Source organism: Lagenorhynchus albirostris, chromosome 8 (assembly GCF_949774975.1).
Source record: "Lagenorhynchus albirostris chromosome 8, mLagAlb1.1, whole genome shotgun sequence".
NCBI lineage: Eukaryota > Metazoa > Chordata > Mammalia > Artiodactyla > Delphinidae > Lagenorhynchus > Lagenorhynchus albirostris.
The window spans coordinates 33,112,802-33,134,474 of record NC_083102.1 but is presented as its reverse complement, the minus strand read 5'-3'; the positions used below and the strand labels follow the sequence as shown (position 1 = coordinate 33,134,474).

The window sequence follows — 21,673 nt, the reverse complement described above, 5'->3', positions numbered from 1 at the left end:
CTGTGTTCTAAAACACAAGTATGTGTGCACACAAGTGTGTATGTATATACATTGAGATGGTTAGAGAATAAGACTTAGAGACTAAAAATCATATTCTACCCTGTCTTCTGGAAGACTGTTCCCTGATCTTGACTGAGTGAACAGTTAAATTGAGGTGAATAAGAGCATTTATAAAGGAATGAGCAAAGTTTTGTTTTACTATGCCCGTTGGGGTGAAGACACATTTAAATATTTGAAATGGAAAAAAATAAAGTCAGGGGTTGTAGATAAGCACACCCTATATCCTCTCCCTTTGTAAAGTCTGTCATCACAAATCGCTTAGTATTTAAAATCAAAACAGAATAGAGGCCGTGGTAGACAGTCTCTAAGGTGGCCCCCATTGATCCCCACCTCCTAGAATTCATACTCCTGTATATTCCCCTTCCCTTGAGTGTGGGCTGGACCTGGTCAGTTGCTGCCAAGGAATATAACATGGCAGATGTGATGGTATATCCCTTTCAAGATTAAAGACTGCAGCTTCTGTCTTGGGTACTCTCACTCTCTGTGGGATCACTTGCCCCTGGGAAAACCAGCTGCCATGTCACAGGTGCCAATGTGAGAGAGCTTAAAAGTGGATCTCCTTCCAGTCGAGCCTTGAGATGACTGCAGCCCTAGCTGACCCCTGATTGCAACCTTGCAAGAGGCTCTGAGCCTGCCCACCTAGGTAAGGCACTCCCACCTGCCTGACCCACAGAAAGCTATGAGATGACAAATATTTGTTATTTTCAGCCCCTAAGTTTTAGGGTAATTTGCAATTAATACAGAGGTTTTCCATTATAAATCTAGGAATTTAATGATTTGAAAAAAAAGAAAAGAATTATTGCAGTTTTTGCCTCATTATGTAACCCCTGGACACTGCATAAATGTACGGATTCGTTTCTATAATGTAGTAAGTAATTTTGAGTACTAGTGATGTCTCCATGTTTTGAATAAAGATCTTTCAACTCTGAGATTCAATTTGTTCGTTTGTATTTCGTTGTTTCTTTTGAAACGTTTTTTCTCTTGCTATAACATTGGAAGAGACCTATTTTGCATCAGGACCCTGGATATTTTCCTTGACTCCTGACCCATTCTTTTGAGGGCCCTCTTGTGTGCGTGATTAATCACCTCAGGGCATTCAGTGTTAGTGCAGCTGACACAGGTTTCTTATAATCAGTCTCAGGTTTGTCTAGGAAGGAGCGCTCCTGGCTGGTGACGAATAAGCAGTCTTTCAGATCAAAATCTATTGTTCTACAGAAGTTACAGATGAGGCATATTACTCATTTAAATTATTACTTATCTTCAGAGTCTCATTTTGGAAAAAAAAAGTGGTAACTTTATAGTCAAGAGCTCAGGATTTAGAGTTAGAAATGCCAAGATTCAAATCTCAGCTCTGCACTTGGCATATTGCCAACAAGATAGCTGGGCAATCTTAGACAAATTTCTTAATCTCTCCAAGTCTCAGTGTCTTTATTTGTGAAATAGGAGTGATAACACTTTCCCACAGGTCGTCTTGAGAGTTTCATAAGGTGATGTATGTATTGTGCCTGGTAGGTATTAACATCTTAACAAATGGTGGTTGAGGTATTTTTACTACCACTTCCACCTTCACAACTACCAGTGCTCATTAAGAAAAAGAATAATTAGAATCGCTTCAAGGTATCCTACCAAAACTAAAATTCATTATTGTTTCCTAGAAAAAAGCAGCGGGATCTACCTCTGATCTTCATCAAAAACGTTACCATATTTATTGAAGTTGTATGGATGTCTTAGGTAATCTGCTGCAATTTGATTACATCCCAGATCGAAGTAGACAGGTTGCCTTGGTTACAGTCCTTGTATCACTTACCTAATACTGGTACTGACCTAAGAAATGTAGGGGAAGACTGGGTGGGAGTTATCTATTTAATTTGTTAAAGTTCCAGGAAGATTGACCCAGTACCTCCAGAATAGAATTTATTATAAACTACTTAGACTGAAAGATCACTGTTTCCTTTTCTTTCCTACCACAATGATTTGTTAGTGATGATTTACTACTATGTGTGAACAAAAAGGTGTCAGTCCATTTGTCTCACAGTGGATTTTATGATACAAATTCATCATGTAGGGCTCTGGCTTTGTACTTCATGTGCTGAAAAGCTGAAGGGATGTGGAAATGAATCCTAGAATCTGCTATGAAGAGTTTTATTCCCACTTACTTCTGAATAAGTGGTCTTGAAAACTAAAGACCCTTCACTGATTATTTTATTCTTGGCTATAATATTTTGATCTCAAGTTAAAATTATATTTCTTTCTATTTAAAAAATTTAGTTACTAAATATTTATCTAACCCAGGGTCTTTCCATGTTCATGACCTATGTTTAGGCACTGGAGGTTAAGAACAGGCATTCGGCAATGCAACTGACATTGGGTCCGTTAACAATTTTCTGCTTTAGTTTCTTCATCTGGATGAAAATGCAGATAATAATGAATGGTTTTCATAGAATTGTTATGAGTATAAAATGAGATGATCCATGTAAAAATCTCATAACCATGCCTGATAATATAATTGCTCAATAAATATTTGCCATTGCTTTTATTATCACCATCACCCCTGCCAGAGCCATTTTATTTTATTTTATTTTATTTTATTTATTTTGCGATACGTGGGTCTCTCACTGTTGTGGACTCTCCCGTTGCAGAGCACAGGCTCCGGACGCGCAGGCTCAGCTGCCATGGCTCACGGGCCCAGCCGCTCTACGGCATGTGGGATCTTCCTGGACCAGGGCACGAACCCCTGTCCCCTGCATCGGCAGGCGGACTTTCAACCACTGCACCACCAGGGAAGCCCTAGAGCCGTTTTTTAAAAAAATTTTTTATTTTTTATTTTTCTTGTGAAAAGCAATGGGAATTCCTTGGGGTAAAGGTGCTATGTCATAAATCATTTGATAATTAAAACAAGTATTAAATAAATAGATAACACTTTTTGGCATTTCTACAAATCTCAGGCTGTGTAGCAGGCGTCAGGAATTCAAATATGAACAAGAAACTCACAGTCTAGTGGGGTAAATGGATGTCATAGTATAGAAAAAAGGGACTAAATAATAGAATTTGAACCAAGACCAATAGGAATTCAGAAGAACTTTGCTGAGGATAGTTCAAGGAAGGTATCACCAAGTAACTGCTGTTTGAACTGGGTGTATAGAGAGTAGCATTTTACCAGATGGAGAAGAGGAATGAGATCCAGGCAAGGAGAAAGCTCGTCTAGAAGCAGAGCATGGCTGGAGGGGAGGGGTGTGAGGAAGGGAGCTGTAGGAGCAAGGGTGGTGCCAGGTTGAAAAGGCTTTTTTCTCTCTGCCAGGCTAAGACATGTGAAATTCACTGCACTCATTAAAAACATCTAACAAGGGGAATGTTATGATCATCTTTGGGTTTTATTAAAATAACTTCGGGAGCAGCACTATGACATTATATGAAAGGAGTGATTAGTTTGGAGAGTATGTTCCCAGGTTGATGTGATAGAAGTTTGAACACGAACTGTGGAGTGGAGATGAAGGAGGAAACTGTAGGTTTTAGAGAAGAGACCAGAAAACACAGGGACCTAAAAAGCATGGCTTAGACGAGGATAAAGAAGGCCTCGTGACTAAGTGACTGACTAAGTAATGACTTTTTCTTCATTCTTGTTCTCATGTATTTCAGACTTGAGTAAGTGAGAGATGGGAAGTTTTCGTTCTTATGATTAAAGGAAAAGATAACAGCAATTTTAGTAGGAATGATTAATCGTGGCTCTTAATCACAATAAATTATTCTCACCTATAAAGTGTTCTCACCTAAAACACTTGGCAAACTATAGAAGTTAAAGGATGCCTCTCTTTTTACTTTTAAGTCTGGTTTTCTATGCAACCTAACCTTTTTTTTTTTTTTTTTCTATGGGGGGTGGTTACTGAAAATCTTAGTAGATAATGTGAAACAGGCATTGAGCTAAAAATCTAAAACTGTTTAAAATCTGTCAGAGAGATTAATGAAAACATATCGATTTGGGTTTGGGTGGGGGGAACTTCACAGATTATACCAGGTTTCTAAAAGAGCCACGTGCTGAGAGGAATTATTTACATAGAAATGCAGTTCATTTGTCCAGAATATTCATTCGTGTGAACAAGATCTAAAATGCCTAAGAGTGTAATATGAATGCATGTATGTATACATATATATGTATAGGTAGATGAATACAGATACACATATACAGAGAGAGAGAATATATGTGTATTTCATATAATCTACCTTGGTCAGCTTCATTCCAAGATGATTAAAGAAGTCTTAGTAACACTTGCTTGTTTAGTAACCACATATGATTTTTTGCTCCAGAGGGAAATTTGGTTATGAAAACAGCATGAATCAGATGATATCACCATGAATACTGAATAATATCTTCCAGACCCAAATTGTATCCAAATCAATTTAGACTGTGTTTGAAATACCAGATGTTCTCTACTCTTCTTTCCTCTTTCTTTAAAGTATCTGACATGCAGTACCCTTTCCTGGGTCATAAGGGTCACTTGAAATGTTGCCAACCTATCTGGTTGCCTGAAATTTTGAATATGGAGAAATTGAACCCATTCCCATTTCTTACTCTAAAATAAGCAGGAGATGATGGATGTTTGGAGGCACAGATCATAGTGCTATAAGCTCAGTATCTGGATCCTATAATTAAGGATATTTTAAAAGTCTTATTTGTCTATGACTAGTGTTTCAGAATAAATATTATACGTCATTTTTATTTTTTCAAAGGACCTTGATAGGTATTCCTAAAGCGTGACTGTAGTTTTTCCAAATATAGTCAATCCAAAGAACCTGTTTTCTTGGACACCGAAGAAGAAAAATTAATCTGTCATAACCTTGTATTGATGCTGACCAGAATGCGTTACTAAAATTATATGAAGAAGACAGCTTTGGGACTTGTGTGCTTATGAAAAAGCATGTGTTTTCAGGCACCAAGCATTGGCTCTACAGGGAATACTGTATCACATTTGCTGTTGAAATAATTATGTGCAACAGAACTGTGTCTTATCCCTCAGAACGTAAATTTTTTGTTTCCTATGTGTACTTTATAAACTACTATTCCAAGCTGAATTCCAAATGATTCTGACCTGTAAGAGCCAATAATATATTAGCTTTCTCAAATAATTATTTTCTATTTAGTGTTTAAATGTTGAGCAGATGACCATGCTGAATAACAACTAAGATGAAGTTAATCTGAAACACGATTTTCAGTCATAATTTTAGAATTAAAAGGTGTCTTGGAATTGATCTAGTTCAATTCCTTCATTACCTAGATGAAGCCTAAAGAAGAAAAATGACTTCTAAAATCACTGGACTTGGCAGTGATATAATACCTTGGGGCCAGATCACAGTTTTCCTGACTCTCTTCCAGTGCTCTTTCTACATTTTCACTGTTTAGCCATGTAATTCTTGATCATTTCCTTAATACCTGGTGTAGCTAATTCTCGTGACATACGACATATGAGCACACATATATTGGTGTTTATATTACTCCAAGGATCTGAACTTCACGTTCTAAGCAGCTAGGCTGTCTTAGCTGAGGCTAATACTTTCTGGACTTCCCTTCCTCTCTACCACCCCCTCCCACACACCATGGGTATCATTAAATAACACCTTCCCTGTTCTCATTCCCTCACCAAGAATTCTCCAGCCCAGAAACCTGGGCAGAAACTAACCGGTAAGATCCGGATGTCTAAGAGTAACAGCCATGGCCCTTGAGGAAAGGAGAAGGACCCTGACCAAAGGATGCAGTCTGTGCTGCGGGTAGGGGGAAGGACAAGGTATAGTGAGAAGAATTCTGGATCCTGGACTTAAGGGAATCCTGAACACAGAGTAAGGAGGAAGAGAAATTGGCTGAGCCCTTAGGACAGACGGGGTTCCAGACCCTCAAACTGAGACTAAGAAGAGTTGGGGAATCCCAGCTCCTGTGACCTCTGCCCAAAAGGTCTCGGAATAGGTCTTGAGAAACTGTGCCTAGGGCAGCTCTGGCTCTGAAACTCATTTTACTACAGAGTAAAATCCGTACATTTTACTTCATTTGATATATGTTTGACTTGTTAAAGGGAGGGTAGCAGATTCCTGGATGCCTAAATTGGCGTGGGAACAAAAGCAGAAGAAAGTTGCTTCACACCAGTAGGGATGTGTCTGCTGGGGTGCAATTTTATCATCTAAATTGGATTGAACAGGATTAGAGAACACACTGCACTCTGGATTATAACTTAGCCTGGAACTAGGCACATCGACGAAACAGGGAAAATGCTGGAGTGTGACCCACAGATCTTTGTTGTCTGAGTGGCTTTGTGCTTTTGTATCCTAACTGAGGTTGATAAAAAGGGTAAGATTATGGAAGATGTATCCACCCAGTAAGTGGCATAAATTAGAGATCTTCAATGCTGGGTGTCAAGGAGGTTGACTTTTTATAGCTTCATTTACAGGGGAAATTTAATGAAATTCCCTTAAAGAGAGTAAATTCATTGCCAGTCTGAAACTCTCTAATCACTTTAGCTGCTAACAGTGGTTTTGAAAACTAGGTGCTTTTTTGGTTTGAGTGTTGTTTTTTAATTAGAACTGCTTCCTTTGGGTTATAGCAGGAGAGAGTGTATCATATTGCCATGACCTCATTCCACTCTCTTTCATTTACTTGTTGTCTCTTTGTGATTTTTGAGAGTCCCCTCACTCCTTATGTCTGGGCCCTGGGGGAAGAGGAAAGTGTGTGTGTTTGGGAAGGTGGGAAGGGACATGTTCTTAAGGTGGTCACAAACCCAAATTGCAGGAAACAGCCTGTATGGAGATTAAGGTGACCTTCCAGGCAGGCCGGCCGGCAGGGGTGGAAGAACATTGGAGCAGTGCTTTCTGAGCTTTCCAGGGCAGACTGCAGAGCCCTTTTCTCAAATTACTGCTTTTCTCAGAGTCGGGTCTCCTGAAAACTAAAATAGCTAGATTCTTTTGTCTTTTGCATAACGCACTTTATTTCCGTGGGTCTCCCTAACCCTGAGGTTTGGCCAGCAGAACTTAAGAGGGGCTCTTGCCCCCCTCCCCCCATTCTCCACCCCACCCCCATTGCCTGCATGGCTTTTCTCTAAAGCTTCCTCCTTAGAGTATCATCCTTTCTCTGGGAATGTCTTCTCTGTTAAATCTGGTGGCCTAAGACACTGTACCAAATTGTTCAGGAGATATATTTCTTCCTCAGGAAAAGGAAAAAAAGAGAGAGAACCCCACCTGGCCTGCTGCAAGACTGGCTGTATCACCTCTCAAGTACTCTAAGATGTCCTCAGCTCTAACCATCCCTCTTCTGTCACAGGCTTCAAATATGGTGTCCCCTCTGCCTTGAATGTACTTCCTCCTCCTCTTTACTGAGTTAGATGTTGCTCATCCTTTCCAGCTCAGTTCAGCTATCACTTGTTCAAAAGAGCTTTCCCAACCTCCCTGCCTGATTCAAGGCTTCTCTTTATAGAGGCCTCAAACTCATCTCCACTGAGACGTGTTGCAGGAGGCTTGGGGCCTGTAGTTCTCTTCCTTGAAGCAGAAATGAGGCAGGGAATCTTTTTCGAAAACGGAAGGGGTCCCACTGGACACCCTATAGAGTCTGCCCCAGCAGCACTAGCACAGTGCAGCACAGGTCAGACTGGGTTTTAGGTTAGTTTGCTGTCGACTAGCTGTACGACCAGGAGCAAATCAACTCTCCTCTGAATTTTAGTTTCCTGATCTCTTACACCAGGGGGACGCCTAGGCCTGTCCCACACCAAGAATATGTGGGGCACTTTAAAAGAGTAGATGTTCATGAGACACCACCAGTTCTAATAATTCTAATAAATAAACTGATAACCATTTTAAGAAGATTGAAAAGCAGGTAGGAAAGAAACAATTTGCCCCTTTCCAAGGCTGACTTTGTAAATCAGCAGTGAGCTACACTGAGGCCTTAGTGTAAAATCTCTGGTGACGAATTGAGGTTCTAGTTACATTAGCTGAGCTTCCGAGTTTCATTCAGAAATACAGAATGAGATGGTATTGGTCCAGTATGTTTCTGGTATTTTATTAAGGCCAGTGTTGCTCAGACCAGATGATTTAGATTGGAAGGCAGGCAAGAATTTGTTTAGGTGGCCATTTAACTTAGAGGCAGAAGCATACTTAGTTCTCCATTATTATATAAGCCAGTAAATCTTTGTTTCAGGATTTTATACACACTTACATATAAGTTTGTGTATGTCTGCATGTTTTCTTTCATGGGATAAGATGTATTTCTTACTGTGAATTATATACAAGAGAGTTTGAAGCAGCTGCTTTAAGCTAAGCTATGTGATTAAGCCTTAATAATGTAATCTTAATTTTCATTTGGGATCAGAGTTTAGCAGGAGATGCATGAAACACAGTATGAGGCAAATCCATATACCAGGAGGATTCAGGATTGTTACCTCTCCTGTAATGGAAAACTAGAAAGGGCTTGAAAAAGAATAGACCTCTTTTTAGATTTGCTGTTCATTTTACTGTGGATATCGTAATGGAGAAAACTCTTTAATTATGTTCCTTGCAAAAGACCAGAAAACTAAAATAGCTAGATTCTCTCTGTCTTTTGCGTAACCCACTTTATTTCCGTACTGTGAACTATAATGATCAGTGACAAGGAAATAATTTGATTCTTTCAAAAAAAAGTGTCTAGTTTTAAAGTATACAATTTAGAGAATTTTAAATCTTTGAAAATTGGTAATGGAGACATGGCAAAGGTGACAAAGTTTAGTTAATGCTGGACAGATTTTTATCCCCTTTAGAAAGTATTCTTGAGAGGGTATACCTTTAAAATATTGTAGGTTCTCCTAAGCAGCTGGGTGGACCAGCTGGTTTTGAATATGCCCTTAGTTATCGTAAGAGGATGTGGTCATTTTCTTCAGGGAAAAATGGAAGGGCTTCATTTAAACTTCAGGGCACGGTCAAGCTGATCTTTCAAGGAACAAGTTACAATGTGGTTTTGATTGCACAGGAGAAACACAACTTGGTCAAGCTACAACAGGGAGCCACTGAAAAAAATCTCATCTGGCTTGAACTCTTACTCCAGACACTAGGCAGTAACAAATTTGTCAGCAGTCACTGATGTGATATTTAAGCTACAGAATAATCGAGGCACTGGTGATTTGCCAATGTGCTGAAGCAAAGCCAGTCAATCTTTTTTACTCTAGTATCAATAGTTGGGTAAAAGAGGTTCCATTGCCTTCTTGTGTCCTTCCCTCATCTGCACCCCCCTCTTCTGCTTATTAAGTCATGTCTCAGGAGTTCCAGAGGGTTATTGTTCAATACGGGAAAGGGAAATAGTCTGCTATAATGAGGACAGTAGTACAACCTCTCTACCCCTACCTCAGGCATAAGAGCACAGACCTTGGAATCAGGTAGACCTGGAGTCAGATCTCTTCTCTACCATTTATTAACATTTTGATCTTAAGCAAGCTCTACAGCCTCTCTGAATTTCAGTTGTCATCTCTAATGTGGAGGACAATATTGCCTACTTTATAAGCATTTTATGAGGTTCTGTAAGATTTCAATGAGATAAGTACTTTATCTCTATTCCTGGCATTCAATATGTTTGTTGTTGCTATTATTATTATATTTATCAAAAAATAAAATAATATTAAATTGTATTTCCCTAAATCATTTGCATATTCCATGTTTGCCAAAAAATATGTCATTTGGGGCTAGGCTTGCTTTCCGAGCTCTGGCTCCTCTGACTGCTCCCTGTATCTATTGTATACAGGGCATGAAGTGGCCAAAGAGATGAATTCATGACTTTTTGTCACTTGCAATATTTGTAGTCTTCTATGTAGTTGTATTCTAATGCTTTTCTATTCATGAAAAAAAGCAGTAAGAATACAAAGTATGTTGTGTGTGTACTTGGAATCGCCATTTAGTGTACCTGGGTGTCATCACTGACTAAACAATGTGACACTCATAAAAGATTTATTAGCAAGTTATATCAACAGGAGTGGTAAATGGAATTAAAGGTATAATTTATTGAATTTTTAAAGATTTTTTAAAAAAAATGTAATAACAGGTTCACGTTGTTTTTTCTTTAACAGATGGGCTTAGGACATGAGCAAGGATTTGGAGCCCCCTGTTTAAAATGCAAAGGAAAATGTGAGGGGTTCGAACTGCACTTCTGGAGGTAATGTTTTGAAAACCACAACCACAATAGTAATTCCTGCTTTTTGTCACTGCTTCCTCAGACAGCAGAGATCACTTACAGGCTACCCAGCATGGTTGCTAAGTTGTGGATCTGTTATATTCTTTTCTAAGAAGTAAAGCTATTCTGACTTCCCATCATTATTCGAGCTAATTGGGCCATAGTAACTATATTTAGAATTGTTTGATTTATTTGCTGTTCTTCAGTTTCCCTATGAGACTGAAATACTGAATACGTCTCTTTTCTGAGTGGCAAATAAGTTTGTGGTAATCTTGAAGGACTATTTTGTAGTAATCTTGAAGGACTATTTGTTAGTTTTGTTAAAAACGTATAACTGCACATCTCATCTGTACATTTGTGATAAACAATAAATATGATGAATTGAGCAGTCATGTCCTAGTTCTCAGGAAATTGACTTGAATCTAGGTCTTTCCAAAATTTTCAGCTGTAAATATACTACTGAAAAACTTTGAAACACTTGAGTTTAAAAAAATAATAATTCATCGCCATTGTTTTTGTTTGAATCAAGTGCCTATATGTGGAGGATGAATGTTAGTGGATCAAAAATGTGTATTTTGTATAGCTCTTATTTGCTTGTTTTTAAAAAAATATTATCATACATCATATAAACCTAAAATTGGTATTTTAAACCTGTTCTTTTGAAGAACATAAATGTTCATCAGCGGCTGTCAAGACCGTAATAGTAGTTTATAAGTCTGTTCAAAGTTAGAATTAGCACAATATTGCTAGAAGAAAAATATTAAAACGATCAACCATACATTATTAGGATGGAAGCTGCCTGTTGGAATGAATCTTACTTGAGAGCCACTTTTGTACTGCGTAGTTCCATAGGAAATGCTCTAGAATAAAAAATGTCCTCAGCTGTTGAGGTTGTATACAGTGCAAGTTAAAGGAGAATGTAAAATAAAATTTGGGATATTAGGCTCTTTGAAAAGCTCATTTATTTAGTAAGTTTTAGGAAACAAAGACAGTTGTTTTAAATAGTGAAGGCAAAGGAAACCTTAGCCCTCCCCAAATGATGATACAGTTGTTTATCTGGAAGGAGCTAATATGTTCCAGGGAATTTCAAATTTACAGGACTTTAATAGCTGTTCCTTGTGCTGCCTCTTCAAGGGACATAGCAGTTTGTCAATATGTCTGTCACGTTTTAGAAAGGTAAAGTCACTAGACACAAAATAGTTTTCATGGATTAGAATATTTCAGCTCCTAATGTGAATGCGACTCTCATTTGTACTCAGTGAGTTTTGTGGAGAGCTGCACTGCCCTCTGCTGGGCACAGTGCTTGCTTCACAGTCTTAAAATATACTCTTTTTAGTTTGACTATACATTTGCCAAAAACTGCTGATGAGATTTTTAAAGCTCATTCCTAAGTGATGGCGTCTTTTCTCTAAAGCAGGTTAGTTTATAGTAGTTCTTATTTGCTCTATGTTATTTTTGTATTATAGATAACTATCATCTGATATTTTCAGATAAAAATGTCAGATAAGAACAGATATCTATGACATGAAAATCACTTATTTATTTTAATGTTTCCACACAATCTCATCTCCTTACCTGGGTATTGTCTGAGAATCTGCTAAGAGCCATAAAAGACTAGGGCTTTGTCATGGCCTCTAATCTAACTTGGGTTTATATAGTCTGTCCAAATGGTGTTACTTAATAGTGCTGTCTTATTCCTGGCATTCCAGACACATTTCTCAGAATTTTTCATAATTCCTTGACCTTTTCACCACAACTGGAAGGCTTGAGGGTAAGTGCCTTTACCTCCAGATGAGCCATTTTCAGTACAGTCTTTGAAGACCTTTTACAGACTTTCTAAGGCTGGTTGTCCTGAGTGTAACAAAGATTCCAGGTCTGGTCCAGGGCCACAGAACTTCAGGGCTGGGACTGAAGTGGACATGGGGTCTCAGGATCCTGTCCACTTAGCTTCCTCCTCCATCTTCACGGTGACCCTGGACTTCTGAGACCTTTAGGGCCTCATGGAGCACATTGTGAAAATCAGAGCCTAATTATTCTTCACTGTTACTAGTCTGGCCTTCTATGCAGCCACAAGAATGGTCTTTTGAAAATGGATACTATTATGTACTTCCCAATAGCTTAAGAACCTTCAGTGTTTTCCCACTGGAGTTGATCCTTTAAGCGAAGTCTTTGGCCTTTGATGTTAAACCTCAATATCTGGCCCCTGCTACTGTTCCAGCCTCGCCTCCCATTTCAGGCACCTGTGCTTCAACTACTTAGACACATGCTGTTTCCTGAAATTTCTGTGCCTTGCCTCATGTTCCCTTTGCCTGGAAAGACCCTACATCTCACCACCTGGAAACAAAAAGTCCTTCCTGTTCTCTTCAAGTCTTAGCCTAAGCACTATCTCTGAGAAGTTCTTTGCTCCCTGTATTAGTCAGCTCAGGCTTCTATAGCAAAATACCATAGACTGGTGGCTTAAACAGCAGGAGTTTATTGTCTTACAGTTCTGGAGGCTAGAAGTCCAATATCAAAGCATCAGCATGGTTGATCAAAGCATCCTCACCAGAACCACTTCCTGGTTTGTAGATGACCACCTTGTGACTGTGTCCTCACATGTCCTTTTCTCTGTGTGTGTACATAGAGAGAGAGAAAGATCTTTCTCCTCCTCTTGTTATATGGCCACCAATTGTATCAGATTAGGACCCCACCCTTATGATCTCATTTAACTTTACTTCCTAAAAGCTCTGTCTCCCAATACAGTCACATTGGGGGTTACAGCTTCAACATAGGAATGTGGGGAGGGACACAGTTCAGTCCATAGCACCCTCTGTCCCTGCTTCCACACACTCCCAAGTAAAGTAAATCATTTCCCCCCTTAGCACCTTGTACACTTGTAGGAAGCCAGGAAATAAATACTCAGACCTCATTTTCTTCATCACTTGGACTTCCTGCTGGTGCTTTCCATTGCTGGGGACAAGGTAACACACTGCTTCAGTCCTTAGGGGTCAGCCTCCTAGGGCACAACACAGGGTACTGTGCAGAATGGATCTAGAGAGTGAGTGGAAGAGATCCAACAGGCATGACTGTCTATTCAAGGTGTGTCTCGAAAGTTGTAAAAAGCTGAAAATGAACTGTTAGATGTATGGAAGTTTAGAGTGGGACTAGTAACTTAGCGAGCCAAACCTCATTTTACAGATCAAAGAACTAAAACCCAAGGGAGTTTAAAATGACTTGTTTGAGCCTATTAGTTATTAATAAGAAATATAATACATGAACATCTTCTGTGTCACACACCAATAAACACTTATAATAGTTTTCTGTTGCTGCATAACAAATTGCTACAAATTTAGCAGGCTAAAATAACACCTGTTAATTAACTCAATATCCATTTATGCTTTAGATCAGAAGTCTAGGCAGCTTAGCTGGAGTCTCTGCTTAGGGTCCCAAAAGGCTGAAATCAGAGTGTTGGGTAGGTTGAGCTCTAATCTGGAAACTCTGGGGTCAGAATCTGCCTCCAGGCTCATTCCTCAGGTTGGTAGAATTCATTTCCTTGTGGTTGTAGGCCTGAGGTCCCTGTTTCCTTGCTGGCTGTCATCCAGTGGCTGCTCTCAGCTTCTAGAAGCCACTCACATTCCTTAGCACTTGGCAACCTCCATCTTGTAAGCCAACAACATTGCTTAGAATCCTTTCTGCACCTTCGATCTCTCTGAATTCCTCTCATGCGCCCAGCCAGAGAAAACAATATTTTTTAAGGGCTCTTGTGATTAGATTAGGCACACCTGGATAATCTCCCCTTTGCCATATAAAGTAACATAATAATAGGAATAACACCAGGGGTGAAGGTCATGGGACGACTTAAAATTCTGCTTATCGCTTTATTTACCTGATTGTACCTAATCCTCATAATACCTTTTGAGATAACTGGTAGTATTCCTGTTTTATATACAAGAAGTCAAAGACTAAGAAAGTTAAATAACTTACTAAGCAAGGCTTATCGATGGCAGAGCTGGAATTTGGACCCAAAACTTGCCAAAACCTTCCTTATCACCGCCTTTCTACAGGATAGAACAGAAACTCAGAACCATCTTTACACTCTCCTGCCCAGTGAACTGTGGACTGCACCAGACTATCCACCCTACGTGTGGCACTTTTGCGGCATAGACATTTTGGTGGACAATAATATTTTAACTGTGAGCTCTCCTTTTTTTTCAGTGCACCAGTAATTACAAGACCAGAGAAAAATAAAAGGTTGAGGAGACCTGATACTTATCACATAAGAGCTACTATCTTCTGGGCACACTTTTAAGTAATATTTAGAGATAACAAATATTTATGAAATGCAAGGCAGAAACCTAAGATATCAAAGAGTTTATAGCCAATTATTTCATATCATTGGAACCACAGGTTCTTTATCATATAAGTAATATAATTATTTGTTTGTCTTATCCTTGATAAATCCTTCCAATAAAAGAGTTACATTTTACAAGAAAAGTGTTACTTGAATATAGCATACATCTCTCCGGAGAATTTCTGATTGGGTTAGAGCTGGCTGAAAACTGAAAATTCCCCACCATAAATGGATTAATGCTTGTGCTGAATTCTATAACAGAGGCCCACGCTTAAGTCCATATATGTATATCCCTGTTGTAAAAGGGCAGCTTCCAACTCTTTTAAATTATTGGTTTATAGCAGTGCCATGACCATTCCTTTAAATCACTGTGACTGCTGGCAGCATGTCAAAGCACTCCAGTTGCTACTACTTGCCTTGGAAAAATAATAATTTTTACAAATAGTACTACAAAAATAATTTCTCTATTGAGGAGATGAGGGATAGTTTCTTGACTGCTTTCAGCCTGAAATTGTAAATCTATCTACTTTTCTGAGGCAATGCTTTTGGTAAATTTTGGTACTCTCTCTCATGGACTTAACTCAAGAACTCTGAAGTTGTAATGTAAAATTTTGAGAACACAGTTCTGATTTGTCATGCATATTAATCTTTGCATGTGTATGTGTTAACAGCATTAAACATTTTTGTACAAAAACTTTTTAGTACAAATAACCCTCCTCCTCCCACATCTCAGAGCTTCCCAGTCTACCAGTCTACCCTCACATCTTTTTTAGAAAGTCATAAAAAAGACTGTTTTAAACTAACTTAACTCAGAATCCCCCCCACCCTTTTTTCCCTTCACACAACTTTAATTAACATCCCATGGAGAGCTTGGGGAGAATTGCTTTAGGGCAGTTTAGAAGATTTAGAGGTAAGACAACTGTGCTAAGTATGGGAACTGAGTTATATACTCCCCCAAACTGCTATTGAATTGGAATAGCTCAAATAAATTTAATAAAAATAAACTATTTAAGTCTACATATATCATCAGAAGTTATGTGTGAATCATCTGAGGAAAGATACTCTACAAACCTTACAAACATAGCCCCTAGCACATGGATACTGAGCTCACCTAAGCCCTGTTTTTGTTTTGTTTCCGGTTGGCATAAAACCAATTTTTTAAAGTTCCTTGTTTTCTTAAAAGGGATGGAATCTGGGTTATTTTAGACTGAAATTAAATATATTATAAATGTCCCACTCATCCTCACGCCTTCTCTTAGATACAAAGATAATGGTATCTCTTTCTTCCCTAATTCCTTAACAAAATTCTCCTTTTAATAAATTTATTGGCTAGTTTCCAAATGACTTTGAAAGTTCTTAAATGATATTTCTAAAAATAAAATAATTTTAACTTAAATATGGGAGATTCAAATATAAAACACTATAGACTAAAATCCCAAGAAAAGGATTTAAAACATTTTTTTAAACCTAGATAAGTAGTAGATGGCACACGTTTCCACATGGCTAGCCCTTGGCACCTGGCCCAGATTTTATGGGTTTATTTCTTGCCTAGTGGTTTGTAGCTGTCCCTTTTTATTGTAGAAATGGAGCTCTGGTATTAGGAGTCTGGAAGGGATGTGGTCATTCCAGCTCCTTCAGTGATGACAACTCTGACTAAAAGAACCATCCTACCCTTCTTGAGTCACATTCCTGCCGAGTGCTCTGTTACTGCAGGTTACCATGCTGGCGTAAGGATGCAGATGAGGCTAATAATATATTGGGATTTTCAAAACTATCATGAGTCAATCATAGGTTTTCCCCACTTAGAAAACTGATAATCAGGCATAGTCTGACTTCTTTAGCTACTTCTTTTTCCCTCATCACTGCTGCTATTGGTGTAGTGTTTTAACCTGATTTTTCTTGCTTTAATAAAGGTATTTCAGGTGGGTGAAGGGGTGGACAGGGAATATAGATTTTCTCAGAATGTAAATATTCCAAGAATAGCCAAGATGAAAAATAAGAAAAAATATAGAGATGGCTATTTTATCACTGGTTAATATACCTCTTTTATGTAACATTTTCACAGTAAATATAATTTATTTAACCATGCTACAGCTTGTCGTAGTATAGTTCATGCTTTAGAAAGCCCGCAGGCTCTATTTCACTTACTCTTTTACTATTTGTCTTTCAGATTCTAGAATCTAACTCCCCTCATTTCATAGCATACATGTTGTACTGGTGTAGAACTGGATAATAAACATTTCCAAAGGAACTCCAGTATTCATCACATCCTTGTAAAATTATTACTTCCTCCTTTAGTGAACCACTTTGCTAATATTAGGATGCATGCCATAGTTCACAGCCATATAAGGATCTATTTATCTATATTAAGAACTAAATTCCCAACCCACCTCTTTACCCTCAGGAAGGTGTGATTTAAAACTTGATCCAAAAGCAATGTGATAGTTTTATGTATAATTATATTGTTTTTGTTAACCGAAGAACAAGAATAAGAACATACTGTAGTAGAATAGTATGCTCCTTTCCACTAGATGGAAGTATAAGATAACCAGATGTAAGAGTCTTTTATAGCTGAACTGGAATATGCAAACTCTTCAGCGAATTCTTACCAAATAAAGAATTCTGACCAGTGTGTGCACAAGGGAAGTATTTAGCCTCTCTACCTTCATATCTCTGACACTCTGTCTCTTTCTTTCTCTCTCTTTCTGGGACTGTATAAATCAGATCTAATGTTTTCAGTTTGCATACCTCACCTTAAGAAAACAGGACACAAAAATCAATAATTATTTAATAATGTGTTATTTGGCAAAGAGTTTTTTAGTTGTTTTGTTTTTTGCTAATTTTCTGATTTGGAGAAATCCAATGATTTATATTAATTTTAAATCCATAAGACTTATTAAACTCTTAATGATGGTGATACATTTTTATATGATCAGTCATAGCATGTGTGGTTAACAACAGTTTAGTTTCTTCCTTTCTGATGAATCCTTATGACTTGTATTTCTCTGAACTTTCTTACTGCTTTGGTTAGTAACCACAGGACAAAATGAATGAAGTCACGATGGCAAGGTTGCTTTCTTGCTTCAAATCCTAAAATGAATGCACTAAGTGTGATGGATGCTGAGTCTTGTGGGTTTTTTTTTTCCAGAAACCCTTTCTAAAATCCTAATTCCCTTCTACAGCTAAAATTACTTTAAAATGTAATCAGAAGAAATGTTGAAATGTATTGAATCCTTTTCCTATATCTGACGGGAAGCAAACATTTACCTTATCAGTTTCCGCTGTTATCTTTATTTTCCTTCTTTTTTACTTTAGGTTTAGTCTGAATTTTTCCTAACTTCCTGAATTAAACACTTAGCTTATTAATTTTTATTCTTCTTTCTAATTTGAGCATACCTTAACTATAAATTTCCTCCTCAGCATCCCTTTAGTTGTGTTCTACAAGTTTCAGGAAGTAATATTTTTGCTTTCTTTTTTCCTAAAATGATTTTGGTTTTAATTTCTATTGTGACTTTTTCTTTCAACATTGAATTTTTTAAGAGGCTTTTTAAAAAAAAGTACTTTGTAGTTACATTTTTGCTGATGATTTCTAACATAATTGCATTCTGTTCAGATAATGTGGTTGATGATGTGTCCTTGGGCATTTCTTGAGCCTTGCTCTATGGCATAGTAGACTTTTAGATTTTCAAAGTGTTTCAAATACTTATTAAAAGAATATATGTTCTCCAATCACTGGATATGATATTTTTATGTGTCTGTTAGATCAAGCTTGATAATTGTGTTATTCAAATATTCATTTCTAATTTTTTTAGTCTCACCATAATGATGGGTTTGTTCATTTATTTCTTATAGTTCTGTTACTTTTGCTTATATATGTTGAAGTTAGGTTATTAGGTTGTATTAAGTTCAGAATTGTTATATCATAGAAGTGTTTTTAAGTGTTTGTTACAATGAAGTGACTCTCTTTATTAGTCATTAAAGGAAAAAGCATTAATTGTATGATATTCATATAGGTATCTAACTTACATTTTGTTGGCATTTACCTGGTTAATCTTTTTGCATCTTTATACTTTCATCCTTTCTGTGTGTTTAAACTTTAAGCATTTCTTACAGACAGCATATTGCTTAATTTTGTTGTATTATCCTTCTGAAAGCCTTCATCTTTCAGCTGGAGAAATAGGTCCATTTATTGTGACTGTTGATATGCTTGGGTTATATCAACCATCTAATTTTTGCTTTCTGCATGTCCTAATTGCCTCCGTTTATTTTTTTCTCCTCTCTTATTTGACTAATTACATCTTTATACTTTCATTCCTTTTTCTTTTAGTTTAGAAATTACATTTCTTTCTTTAGTTATCTAGATATTTTAACATACATGTTTAACCTCTAATGTTAATCTATATCTTCAGTATCTTCCTGAACAATATAAGGATATTAGAATGTTTTTTAAAACTCAGATTCCTCCCTCTAACTTATATGCTATCATTGCCCTGTATTTTAGTACCAGTATATGTTTTTAACCCCACAAAGTCTCTCTACTCCTCTGTTTTCCTCTGTCACCTTTTCCAGCTTCTGCTCCTTTACCAGACTCCTTCCTGAGTCCTCATCTTCTTCCTCTGCTCTTCCCCCAGGAAGTGAAAGTGACCTGTTCAATTAACTCCCTGACTTCCGAACTTATATTTTCTATCAGGCTACAGTTTTTAACACTAGATCTATATATCCTATAATCTACTTGATATCTTTACCCTGTCTCATAGGCATTTCAAACTTATTATTTCAGTTTTGGATAACTTTCACCAACCTTTTGCCCCATACCTCAGATCTGTTCTTTTGCTTTTACGATCTAAGAAATTAATTCCTTTCACCAACTTACTCATCCTGGAAACCTGGGTTCATTTTTTAACAGACTGGACCTTCCCTTCACCATCACTATATGCACAAAGTTTAGTCAGTTTCACATTCAAGGATATCTTAAATTTGTTCCTTTCTTTTTATCTCCAACATCAAATAATCTAGTCCAAGCTATTACACATCTTACCCAGGCCAAAACAATAACCATCCAAGTTGTAAATTCCACTTGCGAAGTAGCAGTAGAATCTCTGTTATTTAGAACCTTGCCATTGCAAATTGGATGCACCATTGACATGTTAACTGGTCTCCCTACTTTCAATTATGTCTACCCCTAATTCATTCTCCATGTGACAAGTATTACAATTTTTGAAAATGATCTAATCATGTTATTCCATTACTTAAAAGCCTTCTGTGCCTCCTGATTGCTCTTATAATGAAAGCCAAATTTCTTAATGTGCCCTACAAGCCCCTGCATGATCTCAGGCTTGCCTACCTCTCCAACCTTGTCACCACCCCATTTACTTACCTCACTGTAGTCATACCAGACTTATCTGATCATGGGACCTAAGGGCACAATCTCTTTCCTAATTCAGGACCACCACAAATACTCTTTCTACCCAGAATGTCTGGAGGCTTTTCTTCTCCTTTCATTACCTCTTCTCAAATACACACACATACACAATTCACACCTGTTTTACACATCCTTCAGATCTCAACGTAAATGTCACTTTCTTATGGAGTAATGTTCTTATGGAGTCCTCTCCTCACCAGTTCTAAGTCAAAATTATACCCTCTCGGGCTTCTCTGGTGGCTCAGTGGTTGAGTCCTCCTGCCGATGCAGGGTACACGGGCTCATGCCCTGCATGGGAAGATCCCACATGCCGCGGAGCGGCTGGGCCTGTGAGCCATGGCTGCTGAGCCTGCGTGTCCAGAGCCTGTGCTCCTCAACGGGAGAGGCCACAACAGTGAGAGGCCCACGTACCGCAAAAAAATAAATTAATTAATTAAAATTAAAAAAATAAAAAATTTATACCCTCTCAAAGTATCCTGTACTTTTCTTTCTTATCACAAATGCAATTATAGGGGTGTGTGTGTGTGTGTGTGTGTGTGTGTGTGTGTTTGTATGTGTGTGTATTTGTTTAATATCTGTCTCCCCACCAGGTGGTAAGTTCTAGAATGTCAGAGACTGGGCCTAATTTTTTCACTATTATGTCCTACTATCAAGTTCATTGCTTGGCACATGGACACTCATATACATTGCATGAATGAAAGATTACATGCCAGACCAGTCTGGGGAAGGGAGTTGGTGTCCTTCAACTATAAGAAGGCCAGAGACTTTATCTGTCTTCTTATACATAAGGGAGCGCATGATAGGTGATCACTACGTGTTTGAAGAAATAAAAGAAGGGGGAAGGAAAGGGAAGGAAAGAGAAAGGAGAAAGGAAATAGAACATGAGAAAAGAGAGGAAAGGAAATTGGAAAGGGGACAGAAAGGAAATGATAAAAGCTAAACCTAAATCTTGGATTACCGTCCTTGATCAGAAAAGGATATATCAACCTCCTTCTCTCTCACTTAGGGACAAAAACAAAAACAAAAACCCATGGGCAATGGCTGTTATCATGCAGTAAAATATGAAACTGCTTACTCTGATAGTTTTTTGGTGATTTTGTTTTATTTATATATCTGGTTGAGAGAATGAGGAATACCAGATGGGGTTATCCTCAGACATGCCCCCTTGAGCATGCACTTTTTAATCAAAACCTAACTTTTTTCAAAGTCTTATAAAGCGAAGATGCATTTATATGTTTCCTTGTTTAAATTTATGGATGGCTACTTGTAATCTCCTCACCCTCCCCAAGACTTGACTTTGCATACCATTATGTGGAATATTTGTAAAAGTATATTTTGAACTATATATGTATGACTGATTAGATCTAATTAATCATTGCCTACTTATCTCCAAAATTATAGAAAAATATGTCGTAACTGCAAGTGTGGCCAAGAAGAGCATGATGTCCTCTTGAGCAATGAAGAGGATCGAAAAGTGGGGAAACTTTTTGAAGACACCAAGTATACCACCCTGATTGCAAAGCTAAAATCAGATGGAATTCCCATGTATAAACGCAATGTTATGATACTGACCAATCCAGTTGCTGCCAAGAAGAATGTCTCCATCAACACAGTTACCTATGAATGGGCTCCTCCTGTCCAGAATCAGGCATTGGTAAATAATAAGGGGGTGGGAAGTCCTGGTATTAAAGTTCATGGG

The 21,673-nt window shown here is 37.9% G+C and overlaps 1 protein-coding gene across 2 annotated transcripts in view; it reads left to right on the top strand.

Annotated features, from left to right (window-relative positions):
• Positions 1 to 21,673, top strand: part of TES (testin LIM domain protein) — a 47,918-nt gene that overhangs the window by 15,912 nt on the left and 10,333 nt on the right. For both annotated transcript variants that reach the window (XM_060156815.1, XM_060156816.1), the window contains exons 2-3: positions 10,119 to 10,204; positions 21,376 to 21,628. In XM_060156815.1, coding sequence (XP_060012798.1) covers positions 10,119 to 10,204; positions 21,376 to 21,628 — 339 coding nt within the window. The remainder of the gene's footprint in view (positions 1 to 10,118; positions 10,205 to 21,375; positions 21,629 to 21,673) is intronic.